The sequence below is a fragment of the Lactuca virosa genome, chromosome 9 (genome assembly GCF_052849685.1).
Source record: "Lactuca virosa cultivar CGN04683 chromosome 9, Lactuca_virosa_CGN04683_v6, whole genome shotgun sequence".
Taxonomy (NCBI): domain Eukaryota; kingdom Viridiplantae; phylum Streptophyta; class Magnoliopsida; order Asterales; family Asteraceae; genus Lactuca; species Lactuca virosa.
In genome coordinates, this window is record NC_136434.1 from 177,659,081 (window position 1) to 177,679,025 (window position 19,945).

General features: G+C 33.4%; 1 protein-coding gene and 1 long non-coding RNA gene across 2 annotated transcripts; both read left to right on the forward strand.

Moving 5' to 3' along the window:
• Positions 1–2,171: 2,171 nt before the first annotated feature.
• On the forward strand, positions 2,172–2,958 carry LOC145141409 (uncharacterized). The gene is made up of 3 exons (XR_013722638.1): positions 2,172–2,400; positions 2,506–2,605; positions 2,683–2,958. It is a non-coding gene; the product is annotated as an uncharacterized LOC145141409 (long non-coding RNA).
• A 3,740-nt stretch (positions 2,959–6,698) lies between these two features.
• Positions 6,699–9,066, forward strand: LOC145136108 (golgin family A protein (DUF1664)). The gene is made up of 11 exons (XM_079070302.1): positions 6,699–6,863; positions 7,182–7,315; positions 7,418–7,499; positions 7,577–7,647; positions 7,739–7,840; positions 7,929–8,018; positions 8,101–8,175; positions 8,296–8,328; positions 8,403–8,483; positions 8,577–8,636; positions 8,733–9,066. The coding sequence occupies exons 1-11, from the start codon at positions 6,809–6,811 to the stop codon at positions 8,898–8,900; spliced, it is 951 nt and encodes a 316-aa protein (XP_078926428.1). The 5' UTR covers positions 6,699–6,808; the 3' UTR covers positions 8,901–9,066.
• The last annotated feature ends 10,879 nt before the right edge of the window (positions 9,067–19,945 follow it).

A 19,945-nucleotide genomic window follows, 5' to 3' on the forward strand; every position in this document is an offset into this window, starting at 1 on the left:
CGAATTATAAATTTCATTCATAGCGAGTGGGCAGTCAAGTATATTCCTGCCACATATAAATGTTGATTGAACTTCGTCAACGACTGATCCAATAACCCCTTTTAGATGATTTGCTAAAACTTTATCAACGATCTTATAAATACACCTTATAAAACTATCTAAATGTCTAATTAGTAGTCTGTAAGCGAGATCGGGTCTTTCACCTTCAGGACCAAAGATATGAAAAACAGCTATCTAAATGTCTAATTAGTAAGAAAAACTACCATTACCTTTTATATATTTAACCATTAGATTTGAAACAAACCAAACACAAATTACATAGTAAAAAATAACTGCTTTAACTTAATTTAAAGTTACAATTTTTTTTTATAGCGGAGAAACCCGGATAACAAACTTTATCAAGTGTTTTGTTTGTATCAACAAAACTTATAATATTTTTTTGCTAATTTACTATATGTAATTTTTCTATATGAAACTTTGGTAATGAGTTAGTGTGTGAATTCGTCATATTTTATCTTAGCCCACAAATCGATCCTCAAAATATAATGTATAATGAACCTAAAAAGGTTATATTTTATATATTAAAAATAAATTTAATCATTTGTTTATTTGAAATTTAGTAAAAGATAAATTATATATTAGTATATTGTATAACTATACCAAATACTAAATGAATTTTACACTTGAAAAATTCTACTATTAAATATCAAAAAAAGGATATTATTTTTATGTAAAGTTTAAATAAATATTGTGCAATTAATAAATTCAACTAATATTTATTTATTTAAATGAAATAAAACTAACAACGGAACGTTAGGCTATGCAGTAAGGGATTCTATATATCTTTTGGAATGTGTGTATTTTTTTTTTAAATCTTGAAGATAGAAAACTAAGTTAGGCTATGCTATAAAATAATTTTTGAAAAGAAAAAAGGACTTAAAAGGGTAAATTCTACTCACTCATACTACATTTCAAAATTTTAGTTTTATTTAGTTTCAACTAAATTATAAACTATGGGTTTATATGATATATAGCAACAAAGACAATCAATAAAAAATACTAATAGAAACCTTCAACCAGTGAAACAAGTGACCACCTTTATATTTGGTCATTAAAACATTCTACTTTTATTTCAGTAAACTAAATAAGTATATATTGAAAATCTTTCCAAATAATAATTTATTCAAAATATGGAGGAAATCGAATAACGAAAGTGGTAATTCGTCAAAAAATATATTTTTAGTGACAATAACCAGACTTTTTATTGAAAAGTATATATATATATATATATATATATATATATATATATATATATATATATATATATATATATATATATATATATATATTTGAGAAGTTGCGTTGATGTGTTGCATTAAGAAAGTACACAAATATATAGAAGGTTGCATGGCGTCGTGTGTTTTTGATCGATGGCAAACCGACGTAGACACTATTATCGGCGGTGAACACCACCCCCCTATTTCTTTTTTTGCCGACACTAATGTGCCGGTGGTGGAAGTTCAACGATGTCTTTTTCCTCTTTTGTTGTCTAAAACCCTCATTTCTCCTTCTTTTTTGTTTCTTTTGCCAAGAACACCACCTCCTAATACCCAAATCTTCATAGACAAAACATTAAACTTTTAAGTGGAATCTATGTGTCATCAGTAAAAAAAACTCACCACACCGTGGAACCTAATATGTAATTATGTTTGTTATTTCAAAAGGAAAAATTGACGTGGCTTGCAATAATATCCATGTGGCACTTTGAAAGAAGCTTGAAAGAATCGATGTAGGTGGTTTTATATGTTAAAAGATAACTATTCGTCTAGAACCATATAATATACTTTGCATAATATTTTTTATAAGATATAGATCACATATATACATGGATTTGTAATATATACACTTTGTTAATAAAAATATATTCAAAAGAATAATAAGTAATAAAAAAGTTTTTATTAATATGCTAAAGTTAACGGATAAAAAGTTCAGATTATTATATATGTTTCTAAGTTTTATTTCAAACGACTATCATTTCCTTTGGTTCTCCATTAATGTAGGCATAATTTGACATCATCAATTCCTAATAATACTCGGCAAATAATTTGCTAGTCCATTCATATTTCTTCAAATTACATGCATCATTCATTATTTATAGCACGTATCTCTTATCAATCAAACACAAAAAGAAGTATTTTCGTTTTCCATTTATCTGTCAGGAACCATGAATCGCTCGGCAAGTGTGTTGATCTTTATTTCTTTCTTCTTTTTATCATTCACCGGAAATTTAAATCTCGTTGACGCCGGTGATACAGCCTCAGTTATATTGAATTCAGGAAATTTTGAACAATCGGTTATGCAAAGTAAAGATGTTTGGTTTGTCTTGTTCGGAAATCCTCGGTAATAATTTATTCCACATATACTTATTCTTTTTTACTTTATCATATTCAATTTTAAACCTTTATATATATATATATATATATATATATATATATATATTTTCAGGTGTCCAAATGTTAAACGACTTAAACCTGAGTGGGACAAGGCTTCAAAGGCTTTGGAAGGAAAGGTCAAGTGTGGTGAAGTTGACTGTGACGCGGAAAAAGTATTCCTCATTATTTTTTATAATTTAAACTAATATTATTTTATATAATTGTTTACTAATTGATTATAATTTTTCAGGATATACAATCAAGGTTCGGAGTATTTAGGTTCCCGACTGTTTTTGCATTTGGTCCAGATAAAAGTGCAGCTCCCACCAAAGTAACTTTATATATTGAAGGAACTGCAGCTGCACTTGAAAAGGATGGCCTGTCTTACTATGAGAAAGCGCAGGGGTGTAAAATGGACTTTTGAGTAGAGGATTGTATTGGAATAAGATTTGTTTGACTTGTTATCGAAACAATAATGGCACCTTTAACCTTGGTGTAAAAAACTAATAAAGAATAATTTTAATTTTGTGGTTTGTTAATATTTACTTTCCAAATCATTAACATATTTAAAGCATCTCCAATCAGACTTTTCACTAATCAATAACCACTTAAAACATCCAATATCATTAGAGCATATAACTTAATTTTTTTTTAAAAAAAAAACAAAATAAAAAACTGTTACCACTTAGGCACTTAATACTCTTCAATCACTTAATTATCCACTGTGATATAATGTTTACTTTCATCTATTCAAAATATTTTCATTTTATTTCCCAAAATTAGATTTTATATTTAATTCGTTGACTAATTAATCTAATTTATTAAATATTAAAAAATAAATTATATATTTTTATAACAATATAGTTTATACAAACAGCAATACCAAATGTAAGTGTGTTTAAAGATAGAGAAGGGACTATAACATGTTTCAAACAAATTAGGTAAATATTTAATTATTAAAAAAACTTATGTATTATTATTATTACCAAACACGGACACTCGATAACCGCTTTAAAGATCTCAGTCGTTCGTTACTTCAAACTTTCAATCACAACCCTTTAAATTCCATATTTGCAGGTATTTGTGATTATGTCAGGGCTTTCTTTTCGCCTCCGGTAGCTCCCCAATCTCCGGTTCCCTTGGCCATGTATCCACTTTCCTACCAATGGTTCCCTATTTCCCCTAAAACCAACCACCGTTATCTCACAAAACACATTTATGGTTTCTTCTCGGCTCCCACGACCGCCTGTGATGAAACTACATAACCCACAAAATCGTATGATTAGCAGTTCTTCTTCTTCTTCTTCATGTATTCACCCAACACAACTCCACTCTCTACAATCGGTCTTTTCAAGAACTGTAAATCAGTTTATTGACGGTTCTCATTTAAATACGTCTTCTCCGGATTCATTCACCCATAATCAACCCCTATTTTCAACCACCCACGATAAGGAGTTTTCTACCTTCTAAATCAGTAATCGACCACCCACGATCTACAGTTCCGACCTATATAATGTTCGGATTCTGTTCAATGTTTCAATGTTTCTATCAATTCCTTCAATTGCTTGATTTGATTCCTTCAATTATAGAAATTATAGATAATTTCTATAATTTATTTTCTATACAAGGGTCAAACCTGCCGGCATACAAAAATCTTAAACGTAGGGACTGTTTTTGTAAAAAATCTACCTTTCTATAAATTACAAAATTATAGGGACTAATATGTTATTATTGAAAACATTTTATATAAGGACTAAATATGCCAATATTAAAAATATTTTTGGCAAAAATCTAAGATACATAAAGTTTACTGATTATTTGGACAAAGTTATAGGGACTAAATATTTCAATATTGAAAATATTATATATAAGAGTCAACATTAAAAATATTTGTGTCAAAAATGTAAAAAGCATAAAGTATACTAATCTACAAAGTTATAGAGACTAAATGTGTTAATATCTAAAACATTATATACAAGGATTAAATATGTCAATATCAAAAACACTTGCGCAATAATCTAAAAGACAAAGTATACTATTTATTTCTCATTCTCTTTTAGATATACAAGGATTAAATATGTCACCATCAAACCCAACTGCTCAAACGGTTCGCTTTCTTCTATTACTATGTTTTTGTATCCATGATTTTTTTCACTAGGTTTTAATTTTTGTATTTTTTTTTTAATTTGTTTCATTGCATTTATTTCGAAGCTAGGTTTTACCGATTTTGTGTAATTCACATCCATCTTCTTGCTGTTTCTTTTCCGATCAGGTGTTCTTGATCTCAGAAGACAAAATACATATACAAAGTACAAGCTATGTCTGATATTTCAAGGTTAGTCTTCTATCTCTCATATTGCAAGGTCAGTTTTGTCTCTATCATATTAGAAAGTACAGCCTACATGTATGGATTTACTTCAACTAACTTCACTACATTAGTAGAGATGTCATTGTTTTTTCTTACTATTATTTTATGTGAATTCTTGCTTCACCTGTTTGCTGTCAAATGTTGGATTGATGCTCTTCTTAGTTTTTTTTTTTTCAGGAAAAATGAGGATATTGTTTTTTCTTATTATTTTTAGGTGAACCAAATTGTTTATTACTTCATGGACATGATGTGCCTGCTTATGATATTAAGTTGTATGGTGATTGTAAAGGATTTTTCAATATAGTGAAGCGACCCTTAATAAAGTCAAAATGGCAAAACCACTTAACTATACAAATGCTTTAATTTTCATCACCAGACCAAATTTCATGTGAGTCTAATCCCTTTTTGTTTTTTCATGCTATTCACAAACATTATATAGTCCCTTTTCATTTTGTTTTTTTTTTAATTATATGCGTATGTGAACTCTTTTACTTTAAATCTTTATGTGAATTTAACTTGATTTTGTAGAGAGGAGTGTTCCTTCTGCTGAAAACTCTAGATTATCACCACTTCCTCATGAAGATGCAGACTTTTATGACAGGATTGCAGATTGTCCAACATGGGCTGATAAGTCGAACCGATGATGATAAGTCAAGTAAGATAGCATTGACTCCAACAAAGAAAAGATGTTGAACTGGATGAAGAAAAAAGGCAAATTTTCTTGCAAATATGTGGCTTTCCCTCAATGGCGAAGCCAGGCTCAAAGCAAAGGGGTATCCTAATTTTTTTTCCTGGGTATCACCGCAACAACTGAGCATGGGGCGGCTCGGTTAGTTTTTCCGAAAACCGAACCCAAAACCAACAGCCTCAGTTTTGAAAATTTTAAACCAAACCAAACCCAATACCATTGATTTGGTTTTTCGGTTTTCAATTTGTACTTGGGTTTCCTAGTTTGGTTTTGGTTTTAAACCCAAACCTTAATCGAATCGTTAGCTAACTTCAAGTATTGTTATATAAACATGAAGTTGAAGTATCTTTTGATACTTCAATCGATGTAAGTTTACATGTGTTTGGCGATGTGGGATAGGATAGTTGGGAAAATAAAAGAATAGAATAGTTGGAAAAATAAAAGATATGTAAACAAATAATTTGTAAGGAGCAAGAATTGATCCTAAAACCTTTATTTCATTAAGCTAACACCTTAACCAGTAGACTAACTATTTGTCTGTGATTATAAGTGAAGGGATCCGTATATATACACTACATAAAACGATTTTTTTTCTAAAAAATTTACACTACCGAAATTTTTTTGAGGGGTATCCCGGGCTATCCCGGGATACCCCTTGGATCCGCCCCTGCTTTCCTTATTATTTAGTGGCAAGTGATTCTTTAAAATCATCGTGAAGGCTTAGGATCAAAATTCAGAAGTCCATGGATTTTGTTGTTGGATTCATTCTCCATCAACTAACTAGAATATGTGTTAAGAAAGTAATGTTTCATTTATATTCAACTAACTAGAATATGTGATAAGAAAGTAATGTTTCATTTATATTCATCTGTCCTTTTATGCTTTTAGGGTTTGTTTGGTTCATGAATTATAGCAGAATTGTAATATGAGATTACATTCCATTGCATATTTGGTTGCAATAACTCTATTCCGTTTATACAAAATGAAACGGAAAACAAAACCCTTTCGGATCCATGTGGAGCATGGACATCTTCCCTAGTTCATATTCTAAAACAGAAATGAACTTAAATCCATTTAATCAATTAAGGAACAATCCTGGAATAAAAATGGATTAAAAACAATAAAAACCTCAAGGACGTATTTTAAACTTAACCATAACTTGAAGGTCCTAAAATGAAAAGTATTTTCCGGACATCAACAGAATCATGCTCCATCCACATACGCAATCCTCAACATTTTTGACATTCAACGCTTCGTCTTCGGTCTTTCCCATTCTCCATTGCCCCGCCGGAAGGCGCCAATCGATCCGAAACTACGAAAATGGCAATGCAAACCGGAGTTAGCACCTCCAAAGTTCTGATCCTCGTCGGAGCAGGTGCGTTTGTGTATATGCAAATTGCTTTACGAACCCTAGAACTTCGAGATTCGAAATCGTATGCTTATATTAGGGTAATCTTATTGAATGGTTGGAAATTTCTGTGATCTGAAGCTAAAACTACGTTCCGTTGGTTATTGCTGCAAAATTTTGGTCTTTATCCTGATAACAAGTTCTGTTCCTCATGAATTACGCCCGAACATTTTACGTCTATTACTTATTGTTGAAAATTTTAGGGTTTATTGCTTGTAGAATGATTTTGTAGTTTTGTTTCCAGTTTGTACATGTTGTAATCCGTATCTTATCTTTGCTGAAAAGGTCTGACTAGTTCTGTTATCTTGAGAAGTGGAAAGCTTTCTGATGTAATATCAGAGCTTCAGGAGTTGATGAAAGGTGTTAATGAAGTTGAAATCACACCTGGAAAGTATGATAGTGCAGCTCTTGCAGCTCAGGTATTTTTAAACTACTAGAATTGAGATTTGAGAATACATTTATTATCTTTAACAAATTACTTCTTAAATAGTTTTCTCATCTCATTCTTGGCTTCGCTTCAGATTCGACAATTGGCACAAGAGATTCGCGAGTTGTCCCTCTCACGTCCTGTTACAATCTTTAATGGAAATTCTACTTCTAGTGGTATGCCATTTTTGACTAAAACTCCATTTTTATTCTTAGTTGTTCATATGATCAACATTTTTTTCATGAATATACAGGGGGTTACTCATCTTATTTGGTGCCAGCTGCAGCCCTTGGAGCAATGGGGTATTGTTATATGTGGTGGAAAGTAAGACTTCCAAATCTTCTTGAATCCACAAAATTACTTGATTTGATGCGTTTATTACTTTATTACTTTATTAACTTTTTAAAATTTTCAGGGTTTGTCTTTGTCAGATGTTATGTTTGTAACCAAGAACAATATGGCAAATGCTGTATCCACAGTTTCAAAACAGTTAGAGAATGTATCTGATGCATTAGCTGTAAGTAAAATATCAAATCCATAACTTTTATAATATTTTCTTTATAAATGTTTTGCTTGTTATATTTGTGATTGGAATTAATACGCAGTCTACAAAGAGACATTTATCAAAGAGACTTGAAAACTTGGACTGGAAATTAGATGAACAGAAGGAAATAAGTACACTTATTTCAAACGATGTAAGTCTCCAACTTTATAATTTATATAAAATTAACTTTTTATCATAATTTTATACTTAAAAATGTTCATAATTTTACACAGGTAAATGATGTAAGGTCGAATCTTAATCAAATAGGTTATGACATTGATATGATCCATCAAATGGTGGCTGGACTTGTAAGTTTTTTTTTTTTTTTTTCATCTTATTAATAAATGTGAAACTTCACTTCTTTGCTCTTGTTTATTAATTATTAATGTAATTAGTTAATTACTAATTAATGATGATTATTATAACAGGAAGGAAAAATAGACCTTATTGAAGGAAAGCAGGTAGGAATTTCTATTATTATTTTTTTTTAAATTGTGAATCTGTTTTAATTAAAATAATGTTTTTTTGCATAAAGGATGTGACAAATTCAGGGTTATACTATTTATGTCAAGTGGCTGGAGGAATCAAAGATGGGATAAATGCTAAGCTTTTTCAGGTCAAATATGGCAACATACTTTGATATATTATTTTTTTTTTCATATTTTTATTTTTATTTTTATAATACACAAAATCAATGAACTTTGAATAGGATATTGAAGCTAAGCTTGGAGAACAATCAAAAATCACATTTGAGGACACTTCTTTAAAGGTTTGTTGAGTTCATATATTGTAAATTTATTTATAAAATATTAAAGTTACATTGCTATTTCTTGTGTTTGACTTTTTTGTAAGTTTAATCTTTCAGGGACTTCAGTTTCTTACAGAATCAAACGATTTGGATCCAAAAAAGAATGCAATTTTGAATAAAACAAACACAAAAAAGGTGAAGAAAGATAATGAAAATAATTCTAAGTCAAGATTTCACAGGACATATCCAGTGGGGTTGTCATTTGCGAAAGATATGATTGGTTAAAGGGTTGTGAAATTATTTCATTTTTTTTTTGTTGTGATTTATAAAATTTGACAAAAAAACATTGGCTAATAATAGTATATGAAAATGTGAATAATAGCAAACATGGTGGTATGATCCGCTGCCTATGAAGTTTGAAATGTGAAATTGGAAATATAGATTGTAAAAATCCAAGTGGTTTTATGTGATTGGTTTACAAAATTGTTTACAAAATTGTGAGAATTAAAAGATGGATTCATCTTCACCATCATCATGTGATGCTAAAACATTTTTTTTATCATAAGAATCATAGCAACCGCAACCCAAAAATAAGAAGTGTTGCTAAAAGCCTTGGTATTTATATATATATTTTTCATTTTACATTTATTTTTTTTTGTCGGTATGAAGATGTACTTTTTTTATTATTATGTAACATTATTGGATTATATAGTTAATATTAATCTTATATTAATATTTTATTTTAATTTAGTAAGTAGTTTTAAAATTAATAGGTATTTACTTAGATGCAACATGAGTATAACATAGTTTGAAAGACGTGGCAATCCACTTTTGGCTGATATATGGGAAAATGACTTAAAAGGGTAATGTATTTATCGATTTGTATATATTTGGTTATTGAGTTTTTTTTTTCGTTCATATTTACCCATTTAACTTGTTAAACTGTACACATTCAGTCCTTATGACCGGTTACTTCAGGTTAGCCGGCAAAAATGACTTAACAGGGTAATATATTTTTCATTTTTGTATACATTTAGTCCTTAATATTTTTGTATATATTTAGTTCTTAACATTTTTTTTGTTTCAAAATAAGTCATTTTTTTATTCATTCAATACTTATGAATGATTTCTTTAGGTTTTTCTCACGATATCTTACGTGGGACAATTATTGATGAGGTGTTTGGGGTTGTTGATGTTTACGTCCAACATGATCTCGACTGTTTGGTTGTGTAGGTCTTGTGGTTTGGTTTAGGTCTTGTATTCTGAACGTCGTAACTTCTTCATACGATATCGGATTTTAACGATCTTCATATCCATGTGTTCATTTTTCATTAAGATTACTCCCGTTAGAATGCAATATATTTTTACTTACGATTTTATAAAAAAAAAACATTCATACATGCATTCATAAAAATCATATGGACAGGGGCAGATGCAGGAATACATAGTAGGTGTTGCCGAGATGAAATAGGTGTTACTGATACATGAAAAATAGGTATAAAGAAAAAAAAATTAAAATTTTTTCCACTGCAGACAAAAAAACAGGCTAAATCTAAATAAAAATGTGTCCTGCGTATGGATATAAAAATCGCAAGTAAAAATATATTGTTTTTTAAAGGGAGTAATCTAAATAAAAGTTGTAGTAAACTAAAATACAAACGCATGGATATAAAGATCGTTCGCATGGATATAAAGATCGTTAAAATTCGAAATCGTATGAAGAATTTATGACATTCAGAACATACGACCTAAGCAACCAAGTAGTCGAGATCCCGATAGACATAAGCATCAAAATGCCCAAACACTTCATTAATGAGTTTCTCACGTAAACGTAAGATTTCGTGAGAAAAACCTAAAAAATCATTCATGAGTAGTTAATGAGTACAAAAACAAAAATGAATTATTTTACAATATATATATATATATATATATATATATATATATATATATATATATATATATATATATATATATATTAAGGACTAAATGTGTACAAAATGATAAATATATTACCCTATTAAGTCATTTTTACCGGCTAACCTGGAGTAGCTGGTCATAAGGACTGAATGTGTACAGTTTAACAAGTTGAAGGGTTAAATGTAGACGAAAAAAAAAACTCAGTAACCAAATTTGTACAAATCGAATTCGTTGCGTTTTTGGTCCCTCTGAATAGTGAAATGACTGTAATACCCTTGGGGTATTTATTTTCCATTTTTCTTTTATTTCTTTCTAAATTTAATATTAATTTATTTATTTTAATAATTAAAAAAATAAAAAGGGACTCACATTCTCTCTCTCTCTCTCTCTCTCTCTCTCTCACACACACGCAAACACAAGCAGAAAAACTATAAAAATCCTTCAAACACAAGGTAGCATATCATCATCGTCACCATCATCATTGCATGCTTGAAGACCTTCATTTATTTTTCTTTATCTGTATACATCGGTTTTAAGAGTCTCGATACACAGTGCCTGCAAATGCAAAGTCTGAAACCTCCTTTAATCCATTCGTGGTATCCTTCTCACTTTTCTCTTTCGATCTCCTGATTGAATGAACTAGAAGCAGGATTTTGATGATTTCGTATTTTTATGTAATATGAAGTGTCTGATTGTGTAAGGGTTTGATGGCTTGTTTCCTTCTCACCAAAATCGTACATACTTAGGATTGAAGCATCGTTGCATCCTTCTTCTTTATGGAATCAAGCCGGAAATCGCACAGCTTTTGAAAATCGCATTGGACCTACGACGATGGAGGCGATGGTGTGTGTTTTTCATGTATGCTCTGTATTTTTTTCTTTATTCAGGATTGTAAATGGAGTTCCTGAAAATGAAATGGGGGAAGGGACACCGACATCAGGTTTTGTTCCCTGAGATTTGGGGATTCCATCGGTTTTGAATACCATATGCATCGAAGAAAAACCCCATTTGGATTCTGAAAAAAGTGAAGTTGAAAGAGGGAGAAGAAGATGCTACCTTCAAATATCCTTTTTGAAATGAAAAAAAGTCCAATTTCTGCAAAGGAAAGAATCGAAACAAGCTACCTTATTAGGTTTCAGAATCGAAACATGTGTATGTTCATCAGTATGTGTGTGTTATGAGTTAGGAAGAGCCTGATGAAGATGACTGATATTTTTTTGTTTGTGGGTTCTGCAAGTGAAACACTAAACGAGAGAGAGAGAGAGAGAGAGAGAGAGAATGTGGGTCCCTTTTTATTTTTTTAATTATTAAAATAAACAAATTAATATTAGATTTAAAAAGAAATGAAAGAAAAATGGAAAATAAATACCCCAAGGGTATTACAGTCATTTCACTATTCTGAGGGACCAAAAATGCAATGAAACTAGCTCAAAAGGACCACTACTCCAAAAAAGTCGGGGTTTGGACTAAAACCCCAAAAAAATACATACCACATGGACTATTTTTGCAATTTTGTCTTATTACTATTTGAACTATTAAACTCCAAGCAACAATCATACCCCTACTATAACTTTATTATCAAACCAACACCGCCTAATTTCTTATAAATTCATTAGATTCCATAGATACCACTATATTAACCATCTATTTAATCGTGTTAGAACAATAACACATTTTCCAACAAAATATATTTATTATTCTAAATATGTCATAACGATAACTCTCTAAAAATGTCTTCTACCGGTCGAAACTCATTCCTAAATCTAGTCTCCTTCAACCTCCACCAGTGAGCTCAAGTCCTAGAGCATGTCTGAATTTGTGAGGATGATGTTAGGTGCCAAACAAGTAGAGCATGAAAAGATGAAAGCGGAGTTTAAGTGAGTCAGGTAACAAAAAGAGAATATTGCAGAAACTATTTAAGAAAAGAAATAGTGGATAGTAGACACGAAAAAAATTCATGCGTTTAACATCCCAAAAATCAAGGTAAATTTTTCATTTTTAAACCATTCCAAAAACCATAAATGTTTACAAACATAGTTTCCAAAAGTCATAATCATAAATCAGAGTATCCCAAAATCATAATCTCATAAAAATCTGATCATAAATCAGAGTATCCTAAAATCATAATCTCATAAAAATATAAAGGATGTGCACGATCAAGCCTTTACCTTGCCATTGTCCTCTGAAGTACCTAAAACCATAACAATTGATCTGTAACCCAAAGCTTATTGAGTTCCCCTAAAGCACCACACACAATCATACAAATAAAAGCATGCATATGAGCCTTTAACCTGATTGGACCGCCTCACATGGCCTACAACCTATTTGGACCGCTCTCTGGGCCTTCGGCCTGACTAGATCGCCTCCCAGGCCTTCAATCTATCTGGACCGCCCCAGGTATCTTGGCCTCCAGCACAAAGCATATCCACCTTAACCCAAAAAACCATAACATGTCGACATATACAATAACACTCAATAACCAGAAAGTACAGGTAATCATACAAATCTACCAGTTTTACACATAATCAGTGAACACATGTAATCATATAGATCTACCAATCTATCATATAACCAGCATCACATCAATCCAATATACCATGATATATAATCCAATGGGCTGGAATTGGTGCATTTGACCTACAAATACAATGAGGAAAACTCACCTCTCAGTCTGAAATGTAGTTGAACAGATCACTGCTCCAACTGTTGACTCTACTGGCCACCTATACAAGAAATAGGGACCTAAGCTCAAAGTACTGCTCAAAATAACCAAAATGCCCCTAAGTCAAACTTCGTTAAATTCCTGGTCAAAGTCAAAGTCAAAAAGTCAAAGGGGTTAACACAGACTGGTTACATTTAGCGTACTCAGGCCCCGTTTGATAGTTTCTGTATGGGAAAGTGTTGTATAGGAAAGTTCTTTCTGGGAAAGTTTTCTGACTGGGAAAGAAATCATGTTGTTTGATTGTAAATCTGACTAGCTGTGTTGAATGATAAAAAATAACCATATTACCCTACAGTTCTATATTATGATGGATGAAGTTGCTGAATAATTATAAAAACATACAAATTGTCATACAAAATAAAAATTACACAATAATCATTTAAAAATTCAAATACAAATTGTCATACAAAGTAATTAAACATAAATCAATTAAAATCAAAATAGAATGTCCATTACGTTGTTTTTAGTTTATTGTTTTTCAAGTTGATGTTACATTGTTATTCTTGTGAACCATTTTAGTTTTTTTTATAACTTAATGTGTGATTCTTGACCCAGTTTATGTTCGATAGTGGTTGATGGATGAAAATTTTTAAAATAAATTAGGATGGTGGTGGTGTTATAGAAAAAAGAATTAATCCAGTAAAAATGAATTAAAAAAATGAACTAAAGGAAATTAATAATCCAATAAAAAAGGATTAGTATATAAAAAGGAAATGAAAAAACAATTATTTAAAAAAAATTAATAATCCAATAAAATAATATTTATTAATATATAATAATCCAGTAAAAAAGTAATAATTCATTAAAAAAGAAATTAAAAAAAATTAATAATCTAAAAAAAGAGACGGGGTTTGGGGCACAATCGTCTTTCCAACTCATTCAGCCAGAAAGATAGATTTCGAGGCTTTTTGGGAAAGACTTATCTTTCTGGGAAATATCATTTTTTATGCAAATCAAACGGTCTTTCCGGTCCATTCGGCCAGAAAGATCTGTTTGGAGTTGGAAAGATGTCTATCAAAGAGCGCCTCAGTCACTACGCTTGGTGTAGTAGGTCCTTAGCCAAAATATGGGGCATTTTCCCAACTATGTGCAACATGCCACCAAGTACGCCCAACATACTAAACATGATCCTACTTTTCCTCATTAAGTGCTTATTCCATTAAGATTTCACATCTAAAGCTCAAATCTAGTCCTAAATATCATTCTTATTCATAAAGTTTCCAACTTTATGACTTTCCATGGCTAGAAGGGGTCCAAAAACTACACTCCTAACTTAATACACAAACCAAAACATCATAACTGTGACAACCGTCAAATTTTGGTCAAGTCAAAGTCAAATAAAGCCAACAAGTCAAACCGGTCAACTCAGTTAACCCTTGTATACTAGGGTTTACGTTATGTAATTACTGTACAACTCGCTATTCTAATGATAAATCATCAATCGAAAAGTTTGTATATCTAGATTTCCTTAACCAAAAACTGTGGTAAGTAATGAACCAAAGCGATAAAACAATATTGCATACTCATCGGGAGTGTGTAAGATCCTTAAACATGGCTTAATGGGGTTTACAGACCTTGCGTTGCAAGGCCAAACACTCAAAAAGGTCACAAAAGAAATCACTCCCAAATCTCTCCAAGTATGAGAAATCTCTCCCAAATCTCTCTCAACTTTTTATAGTCATGCGGGTCATCCCGACCCTTAACCTGGTCAAAAATCACTCGAAAACGGAAGTTTACGCGAAAAACAACTTTTAGGAGCCGAACCCTCTTAGGAGCCGAACCCTCCTAGGAGCCGAACCCCCTCCTGAACCGAGCCTCCCCCTGGAACCGAGAAGCAGCCGAAGCCGAACCTCGCTGACAACCGAGACCGAGCCTCAAAGGCCAGCCGAGACCGAGCCCTCGCCTTCTGTTTCATCCCCCTTCTTCGCACTTTCGGTTCTTCTTTCCCTTCTCTCGGTTCCTCTTCTAAGACCGAACCCTACTCTCGGTTCCCCCATCTACTTTCGGTTCTAAGGGCTGGGACCGAACCTCCGGCCAGAATTTCGGAAATTGGCAATTTTTGCCCGGTTTTCAATATTTTTAGCGTTTTCAGCCTGTTTTTCGTGATTTTAACGCGGGATTTTCACCGGAACTCGTATTTTAACATAATAAACCCTAAATATTCATATTTTAATTATATTTTGGGGAAAATCCTTGCCTAAGAATAAAATCTAGTGGGTAAGATTTATGGGTGGAGTGTTAACTTTACCTTAGTGTGTAACACAAGCAACCTCCCACACTCACTCCAAGACCATACCCAGCCACTATTCCCCCATACTTGGTCAATCATTGTCCTTTTTCCCACCATTATTCCAGCCACACTCTTAAACAAAAGCTAGAAAATCCTCATCTCTCTTCCCACTTCACTCCTACTCCACCAAAGAGCAAACACCTTTCTCTCTCACTTCTCTCTCTCTCTCTCAAATTTGAGATTCAAGGGTTGATCATCAAGTTTTCTTCCACTTTTGGTAAGTGATATTATCCTCCTTATGATTATTTCACTTCCTCCTACCCAAAATCAGAGAATACTTACACAAATTCCATCATATTTGTGTTAGATCTTCGAACCTTCAAGGCATCTTCTAAGTGTTCTTGAGTTGAACACTTCATTTTCTTCAACATCCATCCACTAAGAACACACAAGGTGAGTTCATACCCCTATCTTTTCACGCTTTTCTCATGTTTTAAGGTGGGGGGGATACAAGTTAAAACACCAAGAACACAACTAAACTCATCCAACAGCTTTCATCAGAAAAGTTTAACTCCATTAACGAACTGTTTTGGTCAACTTAAACATTTTAGTTTTCAAAACTGTATTAGCTGCAAATAATTCAGGTTTATACCTTTAAAATGACTACTTTCACATCTCCATACGATTTTTCTACAATTTATGGTGATTTTTACAAAACTACCTATCATTTCAAGAACAAATCCGGACCAGTGATTATGGACTTTTTCACACGAGTTGGAGGTCACTAAAAATCATAATAAAAATTTATAAACAAACTAGACTAATTTTCCAAACTCACAGAATTTACAGATTCTGATTTGGACCTTTTATGATTTTTCTATAAATTTTCTAAGAACAGTAATAGAAATTTTAACACTAGAAAAATGCTATCAATTTCATTTGCACCTTGTAACTTGTTGAGCAAGGTGTGTATCATTATGTGAATATATGTTTTTACATTACATGTCATTACGTCTTGTGTATTGACATACATCAGAAAACAAATGGATTTTTACCTTCATAAGATTGGTAATTAATTAGTTGTTATAAACAAAGTTTACATCCATTGTATACAAACATTTGGTAAACTATGGAAGTATAGTTTATGTCTCTTTTACATTATAAGCAACTATAATAAATTATAATAGGTATAGTTTATGTTTCATTACATTTCAAACTCTTTACCTAAGGTTTTTAGTTCACGTAAATCTGTTAATGAATAAATTTGTGAGACATTCGCTTCACGTTACATCAAAGTAACGAAATCAAAAGTCCTGTAAATTGTAACCAGAGTCTCTTGTAGGGAGAACGTGATAGTTGTGTATAGATCTATATTGGGTCTGACAAACCCACACCTGAGCTGCATGAAACAGCTAGACCGGAAGGTCTGAGGTGACAAGTGTCATTTAACTTGCGACGCCTGAAGAACGTCGTATTACGAGGCCGTCTGAGTCATAGTATGGTTATAATAACTCACATGTGGTATTAACAAAACATAAGATTTACGGGTTTTACTTCTAAATTTAATGAGTTTATGTCAATTTAAACTTGCATAAATTTCTTTAAGTATGGTAAAATACTTGTACACTTCGGTCTTGACTTTTAAGATTACAACGCATTATATAAGAAAATATGGGATTTTCTTGAACAAACTTCATTTTTACAAGAAAAGGATTTAACATCACCTTCAAAAGCTTATGAACTCACCAACTTAATTGTTGACACTCTTTCAAAACTACTTGTATTCTCAGAAAATCCATAAACAGGTAACCAAGTGCTTTTAAGGATGGGACGTAGGGCGTCAAACATTTCATTTTTGTCAACATAATGTAATTGATTTGGAAACATGTAAACTCATACAATGATGTAACTTTTACAATTATATTTATGTTGGTTGTGTTTACTTTGATCACTATTGCAAATTGTGTTATGATACTATACATGAATTCCTCCACCCCCGGACGTTTCTATCATCCTTGGTTTCGGGGTGTGACAATAACTCTTGCATGGAGGGTATAATGGGACCAAGATCACATTTTTATGGTTCCTAGCACTTAAAAACCTCTAAAATGACAACTCTTATGGTTTAGAATAAGCCATACTCATGAATACCAAGATTATGTGTAACACCCGTCAAAATTAGGTCAATAACAATCACATGTGATTATGCCAATCATGTAATGTGATTTTTGTTAAACTAGTAACGTGATAAACTTACTATATAATTCATGATAAAGTATGAACTTTCATACATAATTTATGATACAACTCAAAGTATACGTCCATACGATTCCAAAAATATAGAGAACGTCTAAATCTGACTTCGCATGAAGAAGTTATGATAAATCGAACACTATAAATCTCTATAATAAAAGGAATTTAAAATAGACTTAGAATTAGCTATTAGGGTCTAAAATAGAGTTGTAGTGCTCGTAAATACCTACGCGTGGATATAAAGAACGTCAAAAACGGAGTTCGTATGCAAAAGTTACGACCTTCCAAAGTTACAGCTGTCTGAGAGCACGACACGTATCAGAAATCCTAATCTGACTGGACTCACGACGTGAGCCTAAAAACTCACGACGTGAGGAGTCAATGTAGCACCTGGTTCCTGGTACGTGAATCTTATTTGAGTATTTTCCATTTTTAGCCTTGGACTCGGCGAGTCATAGGTCCGACTCGCCGAGTAGAGACGGGACCCGGGACACGTTTAAGTTGGCAACTCGACGAGTCCATATCCTGGACTCGGCGAGTCACCGCTGTTGGATGAAACCCTAAGTTTCAGGGGTTTGCATCCTATTTAATCACTCTTTCCGCCCCAAGCCAGCCCCCATTCACCCTCAGAGCCCCCAACCCTCGTCCAAAGCTTATTTCCTTGAGAACTTGAGGCATTCTTGTGTGTTTTGAAGATTTGGAGAAGGGAGAAGAGTGGATCAAGAAGAAGAAGAGGAGGCCAGCCATCTTGGAACAATCTCATAGCTTCCCTTGAGGTAAAACTCGTTTTCCCTCTGTTTCCATGCTTATTCCTCCATTAAAGTCTTTCTTGAGCTTTTCCCCAAACTTGGTTGTGCATTGTTGGTTGATTCAAGTTGATTAGCCTTTAGATCTGGACCCTATTCAGTCCCTGGAACTTGGATCTACCGCCTTTATGGACCCATGTTGCTTGTACACCCTAGATCTACCCCTTTTGGTGCATTTTGAACCCTAAAACCTTCATTGAGGAATATTTACACGTAAAGTTGGAAACTTTACGTGTTATTCATGCTCTAGGAACCCAGATCTGTGAATGGCATGGACTGGAATCGAGCAACATCGCGTATATAGTGAGTGCATGGTAACGACTCGGCGAGTCGTTCATCTGACTCGGCGAGTCTGCTCGCGAGTCTCCAAGTTTGTCCCTTTTTCGTGGTGTCGAGTAGAGTAGTGAGTCACGGGGTGTGACTCAGTGAGTTGGAAGCCGAACTCATCCATGAACGGACTCGGCGAGTCATTGCCCTGACTCGGCGAGTTCAAGGCAATCTTCTTAGATCAAGATCAGACTCGGCGAGTTGTTCATACAACTCGGCGAGTCTCAGCATAAGTGTTCATCTGATGAAGATGAACTCGCCGAGCTGTCCATACAACTCGGCGAGTAGGATGAAGGACTTGAACCTCAGTTTAGAAGGAGAACTCGTCGAGTCAACGTCTAACTCGACGAGTAGGGACAGGATCCAGGGCAGTCGATTGGATAGGGACTCGGCGAGTTGGCGAGCCAACTCGGCGAGTCGGGTCAACTGAAAGTTGACTCTGACCTTGACTTATGACATGATCAGGGGTAAAATGGTCATTTTACCCAAAGGACAGTTAGCAGTGATTGATTGAGTATGTTGTGGGAATTACAGCCGGAGGATTTCCGGAGCAGCAGCAGCAGCAGACAGTCGATTCCCACACAGACCAGCAGCTATTTCGAGGTGAGTTTCCTTTTCAGTAGGAACTGGTCTAAGGCACCAAGGCCGACCCGTGTAGACGAGATGTTAGTACTAGAGTGTGGGCCGAGCCCGTATCTCTTGGTTTATTCGAGTATGATATATGTGACGGTATGATAGAGTTGTTTATACTTGTTGTCTGTGTGATACTCGTATAATATGAGTTGGCGGTCGAGTGTGGGCGAGGCACGTATCTCTCCGAGAGTGGAGTGTGGGCTAGGCCCGTATCTCCCAGATAGTAGAGTGTGGGCGAGGCCCGTACCTCCCGGATAGCAAAGTGTGGGCAGGGCCCGTATCTTCACAAGTGTGGGCGAGGCCCGTATCTCCCGGCTAGCGAAGTGTGGGCAGGGCCCGTATCTTCCCGAGTGTGGGCGAGGCCCGTAACTCCTAGCTGAATGTTGTTTGTTATATGCTTGCATGGTATGAGGTATTATGGGGGAACTCACTAAGCTTTGTG